We start from the raw sequence: 19,879 nt of genomic DNA, 5'->3' as shown, positions 1-19,879 counted from the left end.
AAAATCGTACCAACTAAATTCTTGCCAGTAGGCAGAGGATGAGGTTGAAGTGGCAGTCTCACACATATTGTCCCATTGGCCAAAGTTTTTAAATAATAAACCCGGCATACATATAGACGTCCCTGTGAGCTCAGGCTTCAGACTACACACTGAGATTCAGACATTATGTTACTCCTGGTTCTTCATGATGCCAACATGAGAGCATATATTTCTACAGGCATCTCTGGAAACACAGCTCTCAACTCTCTCCTATCTGCTGTTCAGATCTTGTGGTTATGAGGGGCAGCCAATCAACATAAAACCAGCTTAGACAGAAGATGAACTGAGGGGCCCAGCGAGAAAGTACAAATAATTATTAATTTGTATTGTTAATTCAAAGCTATTCTATTAGAGACGAAGGAAATGGAGATGTGGCAATGGGCATATTAGGTCCCTTTAAATTATTATAATTCATACTGACTGTACTATATTTGTTGCACTCACAGTAATGGCTGCTGAGGCACAAAATTATTTTTTGGCAGGAAAAGAGTCACTGGGATTCCTGTGACTGTAGGTAATGGTTGCACTGGCCTACTTTGGATGAGCATTTGTGCTAAAAAGTCAGTGCAACGGAATGATTCGTCCATCCAACAAAGTCTGCAAACATTTTAATATCAGAACATTTCATAAAGAGAAATTTGGAACAATGCATTTGTTTAATGACCGACAGGCTTATGCTGCAGTCCATGAAGCCAGCATGCTGCTAACATGGCTGAGAGTGTAATGTAGGCTGATACAACATCTGTGTTTGTAAAATAGCCACATAAACTGCCTGCAGTTCAAATGTTAGATATGTACCACATTGAAATAATGGATGTAGAGCAAGTTGTGTGCAGTAAGAGGAGGGACGGCATTTACTTGAACTGTCTGCATCCTCAGCTGATGATGCTTCAGTATCCCAGTGTTTTATGGGGCTTATGAAGGTTGACGGCGTGCTGCTGCATCCTGAAAAACACAATGAAAAAGACTTGAGGTCATTTTCATCTTATATAAATTTTCATCTAAATGGAAATATACAGTGTGTCCTCTGACATTTTGTGTTTGTGAAGCGAGTCAGTGTTGTGATTCTGAATGATTCTGATGCTTAGTTTTATATTCGGCCTGAACTGCAGAAGAAATTAAATGGACTGAGGTAAACACATAGACGGTGATAGTGAAAATCTGCTGCAGGAAGCCATGAACGCCATTAGAGTTCCCACTGAATGAAAACAAACAGAAAGGTGGCTCAGAGCCAGCCGGGGTAATTGAAAGGTGTCTGTGATAAGGACGGAGGCTTTCACACAAGAAGCATCATGGGCTTTAAACTAAATGAACAGCTTTGTATTATTAACCCAGTCACAGAGATTTTAAACTGAGCACAAAATCTTTTCCAAAGGCTGGCGAGTGGCTCAAAGTGTGATCGACTGACAGGCTGCCCACGTGTGTCCAGGTTTTACCCAGCCTCTACCCTACGACAGTTTTCCAAATTAATTATATTAATACGTAAAAATGAATAAGATTACGGCAAGCATATTCACCCACATCCTTTCTTACTTATAAGGGTATATTGAAAGTAACATTTCCTGGAAATCACTTACTTTTTTCAAGATGATTTGAAAATAAAGAAACTAGTAAGAAAAAGGTGATAAAAAAAATTACGGTGGCCCTTAGAGGACAAATGGACTGCAATTTAAGAAAACGCCAACAATAAGAAAAATCGCACAAAACACAACGGATATGGGAAAAATGACAACGGAAATAGGAAAAAACACAAGGGGAAGTGTTTCTGGTCAGACAATAACCCGACGGACCAGTTGCAGGCACCCAAAACATGGTAGGCGTGTTTTATCATGATTCATATAATACTGATGACAGATTTTTAGGCAAATAGTTAGGCTAAAACACGAGAAACCCCCCCCCAAAATATAAATATTTCTGCTGGTGGTGGCCACCGAACATTGCTCTCTCCCTTTTCCTCCTGAAGGTTTTTCGGCTGTTTTTATTTTTGCTTCTGTCCTTGTCACTGCTGGTAGTATGGGACAATATTATCAAGAAACCAACCACAGGAATGAAGCTTTTCCCAAAAATGTGATTCTGTTAATCTGGACGTAATGTTTTCAGAAATGTTTCAATACACATCCAAGCGACTTCTTCGGTCACCTCACAAACAACGGACCTCACAGCCCATTGTTCATTCAGTGGGCTCGTTTCAGTCATTATGCAAATGTGCTGTTTATAAGGTTGAGAAACCTGCAGTCAGCTGAGACTGAAGAAGGCTTAACTTAAAAAGCTTAATTTCTTTGCATGCATAAAGAAATTAAGCTTTCTAATCCAAACCTGGTAATTTTATGTGATCTGAAACTTAAACAGCTTAAATAAAACTGACAGCACAAAAATTTCTGCTGTATGGATTTCCAACTGTAGTGTCAGCTGCCACCTCCTTCCTCATACGCAGACTTTATCACCTGCAGACTGTGCAGACAATTAACTGCTTTAAGACTGAGGGTCAAAATCACCAGCACACCCAGTCTCTCTGTTATTTTGCGAAAACCCCATGGTATCATTGAGCCGCTGTGAGCAGGGTTTGAACCTGCGCAGGGAGACCCTATTGGATTTCAAGTCCAACGCCTTAACCACTCGGCCATCACAGCTGCAAAGTGTAGTGGAAAGTGTGCAGACTTACCATATACACTTAAGGAAAACTGGCACAAATGTCTAGTTTGAGAAGGATGATGGTCCTGTGCTATCTGGGAGATGGTGAAAAAGTTATATATCATTATATACATATATGTGGGGATGTAACAGCGGTGCAGTCGTGACCACTGTTGCCTCACATGAAGAAGATTCACATGCGCTCCCTGTGTCTGTGTGGTTCTTCTCTTCAGGTGCTCTGGGTTCCTCCCACAGTCCAGACATGCTTGTTAGTTGAAATGGTGATTCTAAATTAGGTGTGAAAATCAGTGTGAATGCTTCTCTCTCTCTCTGTGTTAGTCCTGTGACAGACTGCTGACCTGTCCAGTGTGTACCTCACCTGTTGCCCCATGACAACTGGGATAGGCTCCTGTGACCCTAATTTGGATAAGTGGAAGAAAACGGATGGATGGATAGTAAATGAGCACTTTTCCCCGTGAACCTTTTTTTTTTTCTTTGTCAATCTTATAATCTGTACTGCTGGTGGATATAATGATATTTCTGCTTTTAGTGGCTATTATCGCTCATGGTAACTTATATCTACAATATCCCTCACACACATGCCATTTGGGGGAGTCTTCAGTAACTGCAGTTATTAATCGTTTCCAAAATGGTATAGCTATACCCCGTCAGCATGTGGAGTTTAATTCTTAAACTTATTGTGTTTTCCCTTCGTTTATGTCCATCCATCCTCTTCTCCTTACACACACACACACACACACACACACATATATATATATATATATATATATATATATATATATATATATATATATGTGTGTTACATGTTATTACTTATTTTCATGTGTTTCATTGGCCACAGTAACGGCTCATTTTTTCTTTGATTCAGTTTTCCCTCCTGTGCTTTTGGGTCCACAACACACCGGCATCGGCCGTAACAAGTTGTTTTTGGGGCTTGGTACCCAATTTTGGAGAGTGGGGATGCCTGACAGGAGCTTGTGGTACTGAGGCAGGTTACTGGCAGATTCCAACATGGATTTTAAAATGCACAATCCTCTGTAAAGCTCTCACACCTTACTTTCTATATGCAGCCCTTTCCTCTCTACTCCATCTCCACTACAACTTCCACTTGTTTTGTTTTTGGAGTTTGGCTTCAGGAAAAAAACCCACCATAATAGATCACCTGCTGATCCCTGTTGGTCCCCAAACCAGTGACCCCATTTATTCCCATTTATCTGATGCACAAGTACCATTTGAGAGTTTTTATTTTGTAGCATTTCTTGTTAGAATACATTCACATAAACACTGAAATATGAGCAGCAGCAGCAATTATACTGTTCATAAGCTATTAATGAATTCCTGTTAAACTATAACTATTATGGATCAACATTAAACTAGTCTGCAGTTTTATTACATGCCATTTTTCACTTTTAAGGCTTCCTGAAATGAAAAATTATTTTTTAAAAACCAATATTATGAGCTGAACATGGCTGCAAATTACAGAGAATCATATGAAATTAGTTGTGCTCCATGCAAGTAAAAGTGGTGTCAATTTCACCATTAAACTGAGATATTTCTTTTGAGAACAAAGTAATATTAAAGAAGCTAGAGTCAGATTAAATATGCAACTTTTCTGACTTCTTTGTGGGTAATTTTACTGCTTATTTTCCTAATTTTTACCCCAAGTGACTGCTGATTCTGGAGGGCACTGCAAAGCAAACTAAAAGTCATTAGAATAATGAAGAGTGCACACTAAACTATTGTGCATTAACCTTCCACCTTTCAGTTATATTAGGCGTGTGATGCCATTAAGTGGTGGGATGATATGAATGAGAGCCGTGAGATGGGATGTGAACGTAATGATGTGAGTCCTGTGCTTCTGAAGGCAGGTGGAGGCTGGAGGTGTTTTAATGACCTGCATCATCACAGCTAATGGGACCATTTATTTTCAGACAAAAAAAGAAGTTAATAACTGTTTTTCTTTGCGTCGTATCTACTGAGCTCTCGTGTCTTCCCACACTTGCTGCCATTTTCACATTTTTCATCATCTTTCACTTGACATCCTCTGATATAGACACAAAAACACACCCTCGCTAGTCCACAAAGCCCTTCATTAACTCACACCCATTTGTGAATGAAATAGTAGACTTTCCACTTGATTTAAATAGAGGTTATCCAAGTTGCAATGTGACAAACTGTCTGCTTAATCTACCTCTAAAGTTTTACATGAACAGATCTACACGATGGTGTTGTGCAGCTTGAGCTTTGCAAAACAGGTGAGCAGATTTTAGAGAGCATGTGCATGTAGCAAAGAACAAATTGGTGAATAACTGGAGGGGATTGGTGCTGGGTAGGGGTGCACGGAAGTCTTTGTCATCCAACTTAATTATGTCAAAAAAGTGTTTGCAGTACAAACTATGATTTTTTTACATGAAGACAAAGGAGCAGTCATACCAAAGTGATAAAAAAGTGATAATGCACTTGAGCAGCAACAATAAGACAACCCCACAGTTCTTCTCGTGGCCGCCTGAGGCTGGATCCAAAGGAGAGTCAGTCGCTATAGATTGTACAAAAGTGCACAAAACATTCCTTAGTGTATATATCATTGTATACCGGTATGCAGATGTGTTGAGGTCGACCTATCAAATATTGGGGCCGCACATCACCGGTGTTATAATCCAGCTGATTTCTGTACCTCGCTTTAGCCTCTCAGCCACCACAGGTTTTTCTGTCCTTGCATTCTTTGAGGTAAATTCATCAGTGGGTGCAGAAAGTGCAAAAGAAAATGCTGATGTTAGTCGTTCATGCTGCCTGCACGCAAAAGGCCATAATGTTCTGGAAGATGCAGAACAGCAGAGGGAAAAAAAGAGAGAGAGCAGGAAGCTTGCGTGGCTTCGTATTGCACACTGCTTGTGTTTATCAAAGCTTAAGAAGGGAAGTTTCTCCATTCAGCCGGTGTTAATGAACCTTATTTAATAGAATAATGAAATTAGGCATGGCAGGGGGGAAGCAAGAAGCACCCGCTCACTGTCCGGTTTGTGTGTGTGGGCTGACAGCTGTGGATAATCTCATTTGCTAAGCATAATTAATGGCAAGTGGTTTCATTTACTTGTAATGTGGACTGTCTTTTCTCAAGGGCAAAGAAATATGAAAACTTTTTGGATTAATTTTCCTATCGACTGACTCGGTATAAGGAAGGAAATTTGTAAGAGTAGATTTTTTTCTTATTTTATTAAAGCTCCTGCTCCTTTCTTACTTTTATACTTTATTGTCTTTAATGAGCCTCAGTACAAATATAAAAGAGGAAAAAAGGCTGGTCTTTCTTTTATGAGACAGTAAGTATGCCATTCTTGGCCAGGACTTCAGGGCTGTGGTTGTTCTGCTGTTAGGGTTTCCGGCTTGAACTTTTGTTGGGTTTCACTGCACGGGTTTGAATCCTGTTCCCAGTGGCTAAAGTTAAAATAATAATATTTATAACAGGCAACACTTTCTAAAGCCATGATTACCGGTGAGCACTGTGCAATTATGAGGTGTTCCAGAAAAAAACATGTTAATAGCTGGAAGGTTTGAGAAAAAACTTGAAATTTTGGCTTAAGATGTTGTTTTTTCAGTAGTGGAGACACCTTCAATACATGCAATGCATGGGTGACCTTTAGGCTGATAGGAATGCAGCATGAAATGGTGAGCTTCTAACAAAATCCAGTTTAGTTGCATCAGTAGAAGTTTGTTTGCACGATGTGACCTCCAGATGTCCTCCTGATGCAGCAAGGAAAGAAAAAGCAGTCGTGCATTGAAGATTTTGGTCCAGGCTCTACAGCCTACATTCATCAACTATGCTACCACTGAGTGAAAATAGAGAAAATCCTGGACTCAACCATTTTCACCAGATAATCCTCCTTTCTGACTTACAGAATGATAAAACTTTACTAACCTGACTTCATTTTCATTCAGTATGGCCTGAAACTATGACCATAAATGCATCAGCTGTCTTCTAAAGTCCCAGAGAAAAAAGGTAGAAGCTACACCCACACTTTATGCTATTTATCTGTCCTACCCTCATTTTTTACTCTAAACAGCAGAACTAGTCTGTATTATCTTTCATCTGTGTTTTGCTAGCAGACATTAAAGTAATGATCCATTACAACTGCATGTGCCATTTGTCACATTGGAGCAGTTAAATAAACTGACATATATCATTGTTTTTTTAGATTTCCTCACAAGTTGCCTTTACATGCAACATTCAAGCGCAGGTTACGGTGCTGGACTGGAAGCTCAGTGAGGGAATGTAGGTCCAAATCAATGGACCTGCATGGAGACAACATGTGACTTTGTAACCAATCAAATGTGCAAGCTGTTTCAAAAGTATGTTAATCATTATACTGTATTTATTAATTATATTATTGTAATCACCAATATATTTTTTATGTTTCTGTAATTTTTAATAGTAAAATTTAATTATTGTTGTTATTCATGAATTATCAAATGTACTATTTCACAAAACAAAGAAAAAAAAATAGAAAAGCACTTTGTTATTTTTGATTAAGATGATAATTTGAGTAAGTTATTTGTAATAACTGTAACTGTAATGTAAGTAAGTTATTTACTTACATTCGTGAACAGAAAAGTTTGTTTTAGTGGTTCAGTGTACCGGCTGAAGTTTAATTTAATATGAGATGTTTTAACCGAAGCAGCGCAGTCTTGAGTTTTGGTGCTGGGGCTAAAGTTGTAATAACTGTCACTGTCCTTTAAAATGCTGAAGAGTTTGCAGTTCTTTTATTATCCAGTAGAAAAAGAGCGCTTCTACAGATTCCAGTGTTGCCTAAGATTAGTTTTGATGTCTCTTTCTATGTTTCTTAAGATGGAAAGAGACTGTTTGCGTCTTTGAACGATGAAATGGATTTCAAAATGCTCCTCCTTAAAATCCCACCAATGTTCATTTTAGAGTTTGTTTATAGGAGATAAGAGAAGGTGTGCACAGTAGAGCTGAGCTCAAACATGACCTAATTCATTGCTCATTACAAGAAGAAACACTATAGAGTTGAGAAAAAATTAGATTTTCAAAGTAGAAAAAAATCCTTTTTATCTACCTGTGAGGAAAATCTGCTGTGATAACGCCTCCAGCTTTGATCAGCTCTCCGTTCACGTGTGGGCGGGCTGAGAGAGCAAACTGCTGACAGCATGTTCCAATGAGCTAAACATTTGCACACAACGCGCGCTGTTCACACAGATGCACACAAACACACGTCCCACACATACTCCTACAAAGTTACAGAAAAACAGCGATTAACGCACCAAAGTGAATGACAAACGTAGCACGGCGCTGTTGTCCACCAGCAGGTGAGTCACTGTGGTCAAAGTCTCTGTACAGTTCGTCACAGGGTTAAACAGCCATCTGCCTCTGAAGGCTCGAGCACACTGCGATTTCACTTCAGTGTGCGACATCGATCTAAAAACCTGTAGGACGTTACGTTTGATGGATACAGAATTGGAAACTAGACGTTTGATGATATTACACATCATCATCATTATCCAAATGAGCTACGTCTTAATCAGCATGTCTCACGCTGCGTTTTGATTGGGTCGTTAGTAGATATAACCACGACCAAACATATCATCACAATCGTTTCAGGCTGTATTTGTAGATGCCTGAACTTAAAGCCAAAGATCTTTTTGACAAGTATGGCTGTTGGTGCACTACTTGCTTAAGGTTGCACCACTGGTCTGGACTTTTACTCAGTCAGTGCAGCACCTTCTTTCTTTTTTCAGCCATTCTGTTGCAGATTTGCTGCTGTGCTTGTGATCATTGTGCTGTTGCATGACTCAATTTTGGCCACGTTTTGACTGTCAGACAGATGGCTTCTCATGTGACTTTGGTATACAGAAGAGTTCATGTTTGCCTCAAAAACTGCAAGTCCAGATCATCACCCCTCCAAGGTCTAGCACAGTATTGCACATTGTCTGTGCAAAAGGGTTAGGTGGTTTGTTTAAATGCAGCTTTGCAAACCTAAGCTGTGCTGTGAAAAAGGTGAGATTCAGGTGGAGACAATGCAAAGAGACAAGTGAAAAAATTCACTGCAGAAATCAGTGGAAATGATTTAGTTGGTGGTGTCACAATACATGCAAAAACTAAAGCAAAGAAGCAAAAGGAAGCAGCTGTGATGGCCGAGTGGTTAAGGTGTTGGACTTGAAATCCAATGGGATCTTCCCGCGCAGGTTCAAATCCTGCTCACAGCGAAGCGCTTCTTTTTGGCACCATGTCCAGATTAACCCACGTACCCATGAGGTAGTGGGAAGCTGTGGTTCAGACACAGTATGTGTTGTCTTGTCACATCAACTAAGAAATCTAAAATCTAACTGGCCCCAAATAAAAATGTGTTGTCAAATCAGAATAACCATTTGAGGCTTCCTTGTGGGAACAAAGGGGTGAAGATACAGTGTTTCCTCCTCAGTAAATTATTTTAAATAGTTAAAAATGCAATGAAAACTTTTGGTATTATTAGATGTAAAACTACCAGTTTTCACATTTTGAAAAAAAAAGTGCACCACTGTGTCTTGATGTGTGCTCAATCATCCAGGTAAATAAATCCAAGACCATCTATGTAAAAGACCATCTCTGAACTGATGAGGGGGCCTAAGGGTACATCTTTCACCATCTTGCAGCTGTGAACTCTGTGAATGGTACTCATGGCTATTGATCAATGGTCATGACAGTTTGCATATTAATAATCAAGCAGCGGACCTCACAGCCCATTGTTCATTCAGTGGGCTGGTTTCAGTCATTGTGCAACTGTACTGTTTATAAGATTGGGGAAACCTGCAGTCAGCTGAGACTGAAGAAGTCACTTGGATGAGCGATGAAACGTTTCTCCCACTGCAAACGCTACATCCAGATGAACAGAATCAACTTTTTGGGATGTGCACCACTGTGATTAACTTTGTGGTTCTCCAACTGTGGGGCGAGGCCCACTGTGGGTGAGACATGGAGTCACTGCAGGTGACGGAGAACCAGGTGAAAAATATGAAAATATAAAGTTGAATTAATTTTTTAAGGAAAATAAACTGTAGCTGTTTCTTGATGCTATTGCTCTGACATTTGTTCAAATAAGACTCATGACAGAAACAATAAAAACTGGGTTTTGGGGCATTAACATTTTGTGGCTTCTGCAGTAAAAGTAATGTCTTTACTTTTACCCCCTAAAAGAATTAAACACACACAGTTACAGTTGTATCCAGACTGCTCTGTGTTAGCTTCATTAGTCAAGTCAAGTCAAGTGGCTTTATTATCATTCCAACCATGTGCAGCGGTACAGCACACAGTGAAACAACACAACGTTCCTCCAAGACCATGGTGCTACATATGACATATAACAAACAATCAACACAGGACTAGATAAAGTGCAAGTGTGCAAAAATTGCAAAAAATCAAAACAAAGAGAGTGCAACACCAGACAGAACAGAGCGATACAGACACAACAGTGCAACAGAAATGTGCAAAACACTGAGTATTGTGCAAAAAGTCACTTGGTGTCTGAAGGTATATGTGTGTGTGTGTCAGTCCAGTACCTCACAGTTCTTTGGTTTGGGAATTTTCTGACTGGTTCTTGATCTCATCCTTCTCACTCGAATTTAAGAAATCCTGGTGAGTACACCAAGCGTCAAATCTCCATTAAAAATGATAAACACATCTACAAAATCCGGATAAAATGCTTTTGGACCCTTTCTGCATATTTTCACTGATGATATTGAGGCAGTCAAGAAGAGCAGAAAGCACAAAGACAGTTTAAAATCTTTATCTAAAGTTTAATAAATAGCAGCAAGCTGACTGCATTTTTCCAAATGTATTGTGCTGGCTTTCAAACCCATTTTTCCATTTTGTCTAATTAAAACATTGCAGCTAAGTGTTTGCGATTTCACCACAGATCCATGTCAGATACCATTTTCTTCCCCACACAGCGAGAACAGGCTGCAAAGCTTCTCTCCGGCCTAAGTTTAGTTCAGTACGTCGTCTCATCTCATCGCACTCAGGGAACAAACGTCTGCTTTCAAATCAACAAGCTGATGATCATTATTTGGAAACGAGTGATGAAATTATTGCCTGAAACATACGGTGATGTGCAATGAAACTAAAACGAGAGACAATAACAGTGGCAGCAGTAATCTATGGCAGCCTGTTGCCTGCTTCCAATGGGCCTCACTTCAGCTTTTAATGCCCTCGCCTGCTGACTCGCTGTCACTTCATCAGTTTGAATGATTAGGCGGTGCTTATCTCTCACTGTGAGCCGTGTTTGTTGGCTCACAGCTGGAGAATCGCTTAATTGTTTTGTTAGTTTATCGAGGCCCAAGTGTAGTCAGAGAAATGAGTGGGTTAAATCTAATGTTGCTGTCAGTGTAAGAAAGAAATATATCATTTTTTTCTGTAGATTAGACTTTTTTTTATAAACCATCTGGCTAAAGTGTGCAGGGCGTCTTTATCTTTGGGCCACATTTGGTCTTAACTGGGGCCGGTTTGGGTCCTGACTTAATTTGTAATCTCTGCTTGTTTTGCACTGTAGTTAGACATCCTCACCTGCTGTCAATCAGCTGATGCTCCCCGTTATTCCCCATCAGACTGTCTCATTCTCATTACAGTCAAGTTTTCCACCGTTTTCCTCGTGTTTCCATTTTCTCTCTGTGTATTTTTTGCATCCTGTTAGTCCCAGTCGCATTCCTTGTGATGTTTATGTCAGATTTTTGGCCCTTTTGACTTTTTGACATTAGCCTGGATTAAAGAGTAGGATTTAGTGCTTTTCCTCTGACTGCCTGGTCCTGTGTTTGAGTCCTCTCTGGGGTCATTGCACAGGGTAAGTCTGGCTGCTTTAACTCAGCCACAGGTCTGTACTACAAAGCAGGATTATCCAGGTGATTTCGGGGTTAACCCTGGGTGTTCGCTGTTATGGAGACGGTTTACTTCTTGCTATGTCATACTTACATCGCCATGGTTACTTATGCTGCAGATATAATCTCTGGAGCAGTGTTGTTGTGCTCTAGATTAAAGATCAGGTAAGAAATCACCGCCTACTGACCAATCAGATCTCTGGAAAATATCATCACCATTCCTTGTAGATGTCTCTGATCACTGTGCACAGATAACAGGAGAGCCTAAAGTTTTATTCTATAAGCATCTAAAATCTTTGTCTTCCCCTGAAGCACGTCTTTAATACATACACAACCTTTTTGTAGCAACTATGTTATTGTTCTTGTTCCCTTAAAATATGATCCTAAATTCTATCAAACTGGCATGTTGTCTCAGCCTACATTTCTGTGTCTATACAAATCAAATTGTAACAAAGTTGGGACTCTGTGTAAAATCTAAATGAAGGCAGAATGCGATTGAACCCAGCTGCTCAGGGGTCCTGTTTGTTCTGTTTGTTTCACGCTGCACCAAATGTTTTCAGCTGGTTTAGCATCGTTTTGTTGATGCAAAGCCTTCGACTAAAACACGTGTCGTTTGGATGGGAGCATATTCTGATGTAAAACCTGCATATACCTTTCAACGCTGATGGTGCCTTTCCAGATGTGCAAGCTGCCAGTTCCATAAGTACTAATGACCTCCAATACCAGCTGATAACAAGCCAAATGCTCCCTCTCCTCTTAATTCTAGAAACAGTGGCATCCATGTTTTTCGAACAGAATTTAACATTTTGTGACTTCCACTTTGCCTCAGTCTAGAGTCCAAGCCTCTGTTCTTGGACTCCACCAACTGTCAGGGTCTCTCAGTTTCCTGCTCTTCAGCCAACACACATGTTTCTGATTTGCTCATGACCTGCCAGTACTTGAGCACCTGCTCGAGCAGCCATTCTCTGCCAGATTGTTGTGGTGATCGGGCTCAGTCATGCTTGTGTGCTTCCTAACGTTGCCTTTTTTCTGCCTTGCAGTCTCGTGTTCGGTTGGCTGAAGACCTCCTCTTGTGTTTAGTACTCACCTGCTGTCTCAGGCTGGTTTGCTCCTCTAAGGAAAGGATTAATCTTCACTTACCTGCCAGAACTCAACAACCTTTACTTAAATCCCTGGAATTCTCGCTGCATCTCATCTCATTGCATTTTGTATTTACTCGGGTTATTGTTGTCAAATAAGAACATTTGTCTGATCATTTGAACCACGCAGGTGTGACAAAAAAACACGTAAGAAATCCAGAAGGGGGCAAATACTTTTTGCAGCACTGTCAGCCTGAAGTTAATCACATTTGCTATTTTTATTTTATAATTTACTATTAAAAGTGCAATTTAAAAATAAGAATTCTGGATTTTGCAATAAAAATATTAGTGACTATCTTATTCTGTCACTGCTTCAGCCCCACTGGGGATCAAAACTCAGCTGTCCTTCCAAGCTGCAGAGAAGATGGGACCCCTAACGCTTGCAGAGTTATGGCCACACTTTACCCGCTGAGCATCCCTGCAATTAAGTTAAATGGGCGCACAAACCATATTGCTAATGGTTTCACAAAGCCCAAGCCCCAGAGAAGTGTGGCGATTGAAGAATCCATCAGTGAAATTGCGCACTGACATGCCCCACTAAGTTTGACTGCACGATGGAGCTCACTTATCCAAAACGCATCCAATATACAAATATAGCCAAACACACGCCACGTCATGACACAGAGCCGTAGCAGACAGCAGCTGTTTGTCGCATGTCGGAGAATCATAATCCTCGCTAAAAGCAGGACAATCAAATCATTTCTCCAACGAGACTTTGCAGCCAACAAATGACAGTTTGTTAATTTGACTGAAAAGGCAACAGAAGGGGATTTTTTTTTTACAGCCAAATGGCAGTTTATTTTTACTGAAATGCCCCCAAAAAGTTCATCTGTATCCAGACAAAAAACAGATACAAATCCAGATTAACAAAGTAATTTCATTGCAGTCTGCGCTCAGAGGGTCCTCACAGCGTGCTGTAATAAACGAGCTGAAATGAAGCGGCTTTGCATCTAGAAAGTTCTTGACATGTTCTTGATTTTTTTTCCTCTTTAATCAACTCACTGATGTTTTTATTTCAAGGTGAACTCCGATGCAGCTGAAAACTACCCTGCTGGTTTTGTTGTCTCTCTGTTTCTGAGCTTTTTGCGCATCTTTTGACATAATTGTGCTTCCCATTATTTCTCTTCTCTGACTTTTACTTTGCCTCGCTTGATCTCCTGAAACTGCTGTAAAATATCTCAAAATAACCTCCTCCCTGTGGAGGAATATAGGTGACAGCTGAGTGCCTTAATTATGGGGACAGAAAAAGGTGAATAAGCTGCGAGTGCTGCTCCACGGGGCTGTGCTCATTTGCAGATTCAGGACTTTATTTAGGGGTCTACAATACAGTGCAGTACTCAGTGTCATGTGTGACTATTGATCTGTGTAATAAAAACAGATGTCATCGATATGAAACCCACCGGTTTATAAATTTCATGGTCCTGGATTTTTTTGGGATTTATTGAGTTTTTATTCCTGTTTTGATTTTTAATGTTTTGTGTGTCTCCAGCCTTTCCCTCCCTCCGTCTTCTCCTTGTGTTTATCATATCTTCCTGTTTTATTTTGGAATTGTTTTTCCTTGTGTATCCCTCCCTGGCTTTCACTTCTTGTCTAATTGGGTCATCTTCTCCACCACCTTCACTCCACACCATAAAAAACTCTCATTAGGCTAAAACAGTCATTTAAATAAAAATATTTAAAAGGAACAAAATATCCAGCATCATCATTATGAGTTGGGCAAGAGAAATAACCCAAAGCAAGATACTCAAGTGTCTTATTCATGACTAATGGGAGGGTGGAGTGAGAGGTGGACCCGTGGATTGGTGCATCAGCAGTATTGGAGGCATTATACTCGGCTAAAGTGGTGAAGAGAGAGCTCCAAACATTCATCCAATCTTAAAAAATGACAGAAAGAGCAAAGCTGTGAATTCAAGTGCCTGAAATGAGTTTCCCTGTCTTTGAGGCAGGCTGACAGGCTGAGGACCTTGGACGCCCGGTGGGAGCTAAGAGAAGAACTACTCCATTATGTTGGAAGGAGCCAGTAGAGGTTTCTTGAGCACACAACAATAGGGAGGAGACTTTGGAGCAAGCCCAGAACCTGCTGGTGAGATCAGGCCTTGGGGGCCACGAGGGACTGTTCAGCGCTGCTGGGGAGAAGGGCGTCGTGAATATCCTCCTTAGCCTGCTGCTTTGGATAAGTTGATGATAACGGATCGATAGATGGATGTTGGATTCAGTAAGATTTGAAACTAATGACTAAGAACATAACAACAGTCCACATAACATCCAGTCCACCATGCAGTCACCAGCACCTTTTAGAAACGGGTCTGTGCTCTCACCATGATTTGGAAGGTAGACAAATGTGTGCGCGGAGCCTCGTGTTCACCCAACCGATGATGAAAAATACGACGTGAACCCTCACATATGGGTGGATGCGTAATGGCTGTTCATGTTTGAACCAAACTGTGAGGGAGGAATCGGCTCTGCCAAACTAGCCGCTGCTGCCAGTCATGTGGAAATGTTCCCGCAGAGTTCAGCAGCAGTGTTTTCTGAACTCTCTCTGTCATGGTCCTGGGCCATGTGGGCCCAGTATTCTTAGTTCCTTGTATTTTTGTATTTCGTTCCTTATTTAGGCCATGTTTTCTGAGTTGCCCTGTTGTGTTGTTCCCTAAGTGTTTTCCCTTCATGGCTTTTACCCCCTGTGTGCCCCTCTGTGTATCTGTGAGCCCTCGTCTCTCCTTATGTTTTATTCCATGTTTCCCCTGCCCATTATGTCTAAGTTCTCCCCGTGCTCTCTCTCCCCCCCCCTGTGTGCCCTGTGTATTTATGAGCCCTCGTCTCCCTTTGTGGTTGTTTCATGTTTCCCCAGCCCGTTATGTCTGTGTTTCCCCGTGCTCTCTCTCCTCCTGTCTGAACCTCTGTGCCTGTACATGTCATGTTCAGTTCACCCCGCCCTGTCTCGTTATGATTATCAGTGTCACCTGTGTTCCCCGTGTGTGCCCACTTTCCTCGTTTACCCTCTGTGTATTTCTGTCTGAGTCTCCCTCTGTTCGGCGTCGCGTTCTCCCTCATGCCGTGTGTGGTTCTCCCCGTGTCTTCCGGTATATGTTACTTTAGCTTTTCCCAGTTTAGTGTAGTTTTGCATTGCTTTTGTATCATCGTTATTGTTTATCACCTGTCAGCAATAAAGCTGCATTTTGAGTTTATCCCCCGTGTCTGTGAGTTTGCAATTTGGGTCCTCATCCTGCCTGCCACACGGCCGAATCATGACACTCTCACCTTTTAATGCACATAAAGACTTTATAAGAGACTTAAAGGAAAACGGGAAATCTCAGAAAAACATTCAACTTCCTTTTAAATTAAATTTGATGTTTCTGTAACACTGTAAACAGAAAAGGCTTGGTAATCCCATGTGATTACTTCCTCTTTTCCCCCTCCCCATTTACTTGTTTGAGTGACAGTTTGCTTATACATCCAGCTGTCTAGAAGCTCACAGTCTCAGAAGAACAGAGAAACTCAAACACTGCTGAATTACTGAGCGCACAGCAGTCGCACGACACGAGTCTCCCTCCTGCTGCGCGCTCACAGAGCTCCATTGTAAGTGGAGACGTTTGCCATTTGAGAAAAAGATCCCACCTTCTGTTTCTAAAATGACAGCTGGCATTAAAGTACAGCTCATTGTTGGATACTGTGGAAGCATTAGCTGAGTGCATTGTGGTCCGAAAATAGTGGGATTTGTGGGGACTAATGATTTTCTGGAGGCATTTATTTTTCGTAGAGGGCACGCTTTGATGCACAAAAAAGGCCAACGGGTCATTAATGAAAGTGGAAAAGGCTTTGCGCACTTTGAATAACTGCTGGATTTAATACCGTGGCCATCATGGAGTAATCTGCAGCATTTACCGAGGATTATCATGTGCAGAACAATGCCAGTGTAATCCTAAAAGGCTGACCTGTTGGTCAGACCACTGTAATTATGATTATCGGAGCTCATATCCTGATGAGACATTTATACTCACACGAGTAAACAGAAAGTGAACATTTTTGGCTGCACGTTGGGACTTCTTAGACACAGAAAGTGGAAAAAGGAGCAAACTGAAAACTTCATTGACACTTTTGAGTCACAATCGCCTCTGTCCTTCCTCACAAGTGTTTATTTTTTTGGCGATGAACGGAGGTGATGGTGTCGCAGTCGGCCGTGGCAGCAGCTGTATTCCTGTAACTCCTTCTTCTTGTAACATCTTCATTTTTGGCAGCAGAGGATCTCGTCTTTGGTTTCTTTAATTGATTAACATGCCTGAGATGCACCGCGCTGCCATGCTTGCATTGTTCACATTTTTGTTGCTTGATCAGCAGTTGGGTTTGGCTCATCCTGTGTTACAGCTATAAACGCTGATAGGAGCCCAGAAATGAATGAGCAAAAACAGCAAACAAACAAATCAAGCAGAAAGGGTTCTCCGGAGAGTCTGAACCACGGAGACAGAGAGGGAGCATACACCTGAGACTCTCTGCAGACATCCACCAACTGAAGATGACAATAATTAAAGCTGAAAACAACAATCACCAGGGCAGATATGTGAATGTCCTGACTGATGTCATGTGGTTAAATAGCAACTGCACCAATTTGGCTTTTTACACCAGCTCCTAAACCTCAGGAAGACTTTTTGTCATCAGTCTGACAGGAACATTAAACCTGCACGCAGACATCTCGCTGTTCTGTCATTCAGACACACGGATCTTAATAAAATCGAATCCAACACATCAACCAACAAATAACCAGTTATAAATACTCTTTAGCTCAGGCTATTTGCATTTGTTGCTATATATATGTGTTAGCATTGGCACTTCGAGCAGATTATTATGGTGATAAAAACACGTAAAGTTTTTATTCATGGGCTTAAAAATGAGCGATTTCCAGTGCTATAAAGATGAATGAAGTTTGCACAACCTGACTTAATCACTCAGAAACCAACTGGACCATAAGGGATGACTAAAGCATTTTTAGCATCATTTGGAGCTGAAGTTTGAGTTTGACTGCAGTTAATAAGATGAGATGATCCCTGACTTTTTAACTGCTCCAGAGGGAGAAACAATCCCAGTGTCTGCATCAGTGCTTCAATTTCCAATCCCAAAATAAGACTGATTCACATCCACCAGGTCACCATGGCCTACTTAGGGTCGGAGCTAGGGTTCGTTGTGTTCTAAGCAAATGCAAATATAATATAGCAATGCTTTTGCAATATGCTATATTAAATTTAGCAGAGCAAAGGGTCGAAGCCTTTTTTTTATTGATATATCAAAAATCCATTCCTCATAACAGGTTGTCAGTGACCCGCTTGATGTAGAGCCTGTAAAGTCTGTGTACCTTAAGGCGTCGCCACAGCAGAAGTTTGTACTATGAAGCAGGATCTTATCCGGATAACCTCAGGATCAATCCTGGGTTTTCTGTACTAGGAAGGTCATTTCTTACAGATTCAAGATCAACAGGTATGAAATCACTTTTATATTTAATCTTTATTCACACACCGCAGCTGAAAGAATACAAACTTAAACCTTCAGGAGCAGGGTACGCTCAGCGTTTATGTTTAAAATCACTGTTTTCCTTACAGCATGCTGTATGTATCATATAGATTGTTAAGCCATAATTTACTAAAATCAGTGAATGAAGGGCAAACGGTACCGTTGTCGATTGGCAACAGGTAAAAATTTTTTTTTTTTTATATGTGATTCTAATCTGCATTTAAGTCTCTTTTACCCGGTTGGAACTACAGCTACTAGAAGACAGAACAAAAACCTGTTCAATGTAATTCATTTCACTTTGATGTGCTGACAAACTGAAGCAATTTCCATCACAGGGAGCAGTTACTGTAGACAGAAGAAACTTTTTCTTTAGATTGGCTAGGCGCTGCCAAGCCCACTCCTCTCATGTGAATTTGCAGAGTATATAACCAGTTTAAAAACTCAATTCACAGCTTGGGAGGAGAACATGTGGAGCCACTAAAGCCTGGCAGTGGTGGGATTCGAACCCACGCCTCCAAAGAGACTGGAGCCTTAATCCAGCGCCTTAGACCACTCGGCCACACTACCAGTGATTTCCACTTAATTTCCATCTGTTGGTTGGTTAAACCTCAACGAGAAAGCTCTATCCCTGTAACATGCTCTTAATATCCAGGTGTCCAGAAGTTTTAAATTCGTTTTTATTTACACCTTCATGTGGGATTTAGCATATCTAAAAAAGTCTCATAACAGCCCAAAAGGTCTGTCAGTGGTAACAACTGACTATTTCTGAAACTATGCTTGCAGCTAAAATTCAGTCTAACCCCCAAAATAACAAAACCAAGCCAGGACCCACAAACAAGATCCAAAAACAAAGAAAGACCCAAACAAGGATTCAAAACTCAGAGACAGCAGGAAAATCCCCACATAAAGACAGAGAAGCAGCGAAGGACAAAACCAAATCAAAGCTCAAGTTAGCAGAAAACCAAACACTTGAAATCATCACCAAACGCAGAGACTAAAGCAATAAGCGTTATTTTTCCTGTAAATGCTCTTCTTGAACTCACAAATACAGCAGGTGGACTGTGGTAAATTGTAAAACATCTCTTCCTAAATGCACTCGCTGTAAGTGATGTAATGTAATGCAGTAACTCTAACGGCAAAGCAAAACAAAGCCTGTGTAAGAATTTCATCAGTGGAGTAAAAAAGACCCAAGCTCACTGAATACTGCCACAAATAACTGTCAGCATCATCATCTGTTTCCCACATAAAGTTCAACAATCACAGCTGCTCGACTCACCTTTGCCTTTGCACCTCCTCCTCCTCTTCCTCTTAGACTTTCCTTTCAGGTCTGACCGCTCCATGTTTCTGCTGCAGGTCCCCGGTGCCATTCAGGAGATGTTTTTTCCTCTGTTATTATACTAGTTTGTCCTTCTGCTGCTTCTTCTCTTCTGCTGGTCTGAAACAAATGAATCAGAGTGCAGCTCTGCAGCGGGAAGCCCTGCACAGTGACTGACTTCTCTCTCCCGCTGCCGGCTTTAGGAGGCGGGCGACTGCTGAGGTTGTGACATCACGAGGAGAGAAAGGGCTGTGATTCAGCATCACTGAGTTTGGTGGCATCAGCTGGTGGTCAGTGGCACATTTTGTAAATCATACAGAGGCGCTGAACTAGTGTCTGAACGCTACAACCAAACATAAGCATCAGAATATTGATGTTAGGG

The 19,879-nt window shown here is 41.0% G+C and overlaps 1 protein-coding gene and 3 non-coding genes across 4 annotated transcripts in view; 1 reads left to right on the top strand and 3 right to left on the bottom strand.

Annotated features, from left to right (window-relative positions):
* The window catches only part of LOC146612923 (inactive double-stranded RNA-specific editase B2-like), a 36,042-nt gene extending 16,493 nt beyond the window's left edge, over nucleotides 1–19,549 (bottom strand). The window contains exons 1-2 of the mRNA XM_085377814.1: nucleotides 19,459–19,549; nucleotides 898–984 (exon numbers count right to left, since the gene is read on the bottom strand). Coding sequence (XP_085233940.1) covers nucleotides 898–984; nucleotides 19,459–19,549 — 178 coding nt within the window. The remainder of the gene's footprint in view (nucleotides 1–897; nucleotides 985–19,458) is intronic.
* Nucleotides 2,588–2,669, bottom strand: trnas-uga (transfer RNA serine (anticodon UGA)). The gene has a single exon. It is a non-coding gene; the product is annotated as a tRNA-Ser (tRNA).
* Nucleotides 8,823–8,904, top strand: trnas-uga (transfer RNA serine (anticodon UGA)). Its single transcript has one exon. It is a non-coding gene; the product is annotated as a tRNA-Ser (tRNA).
* On the bottom strand, nucleotides 18,668–18,749 carry trnal-aag (transfer RNA leucine (anticodon AAG)). The gene has a single exon. It is a non-coding gene; the product is annotated as a tRNA-Leu (tRNA).
* Nucleotides 19,550–19,879: the final 330 nt, after the last annotated feature.

Source organism: Diplotaxodon limnothrissa, linkage group LG18, assembly GCF_057381915.1.
Source record: "Diplotaxodon limnothrissa isolate DT_005_m linkage group LG18, D_limnothrissa_male_GT1.1, whole genome shotgun sequence".
Classification (NCBI taxonomy): domain Eukaryota; kingdom Metazoa; phylum Chordata; class Actinopteri; order Cichliformes; family Cichlidae; genus Diplotaxodon; species Diplotaxodon limnothrissa.
Note: the sequence above shows the minus strand (reverse complement) of the source record. Positions and strands in the feature narration are given on the sequence as shown.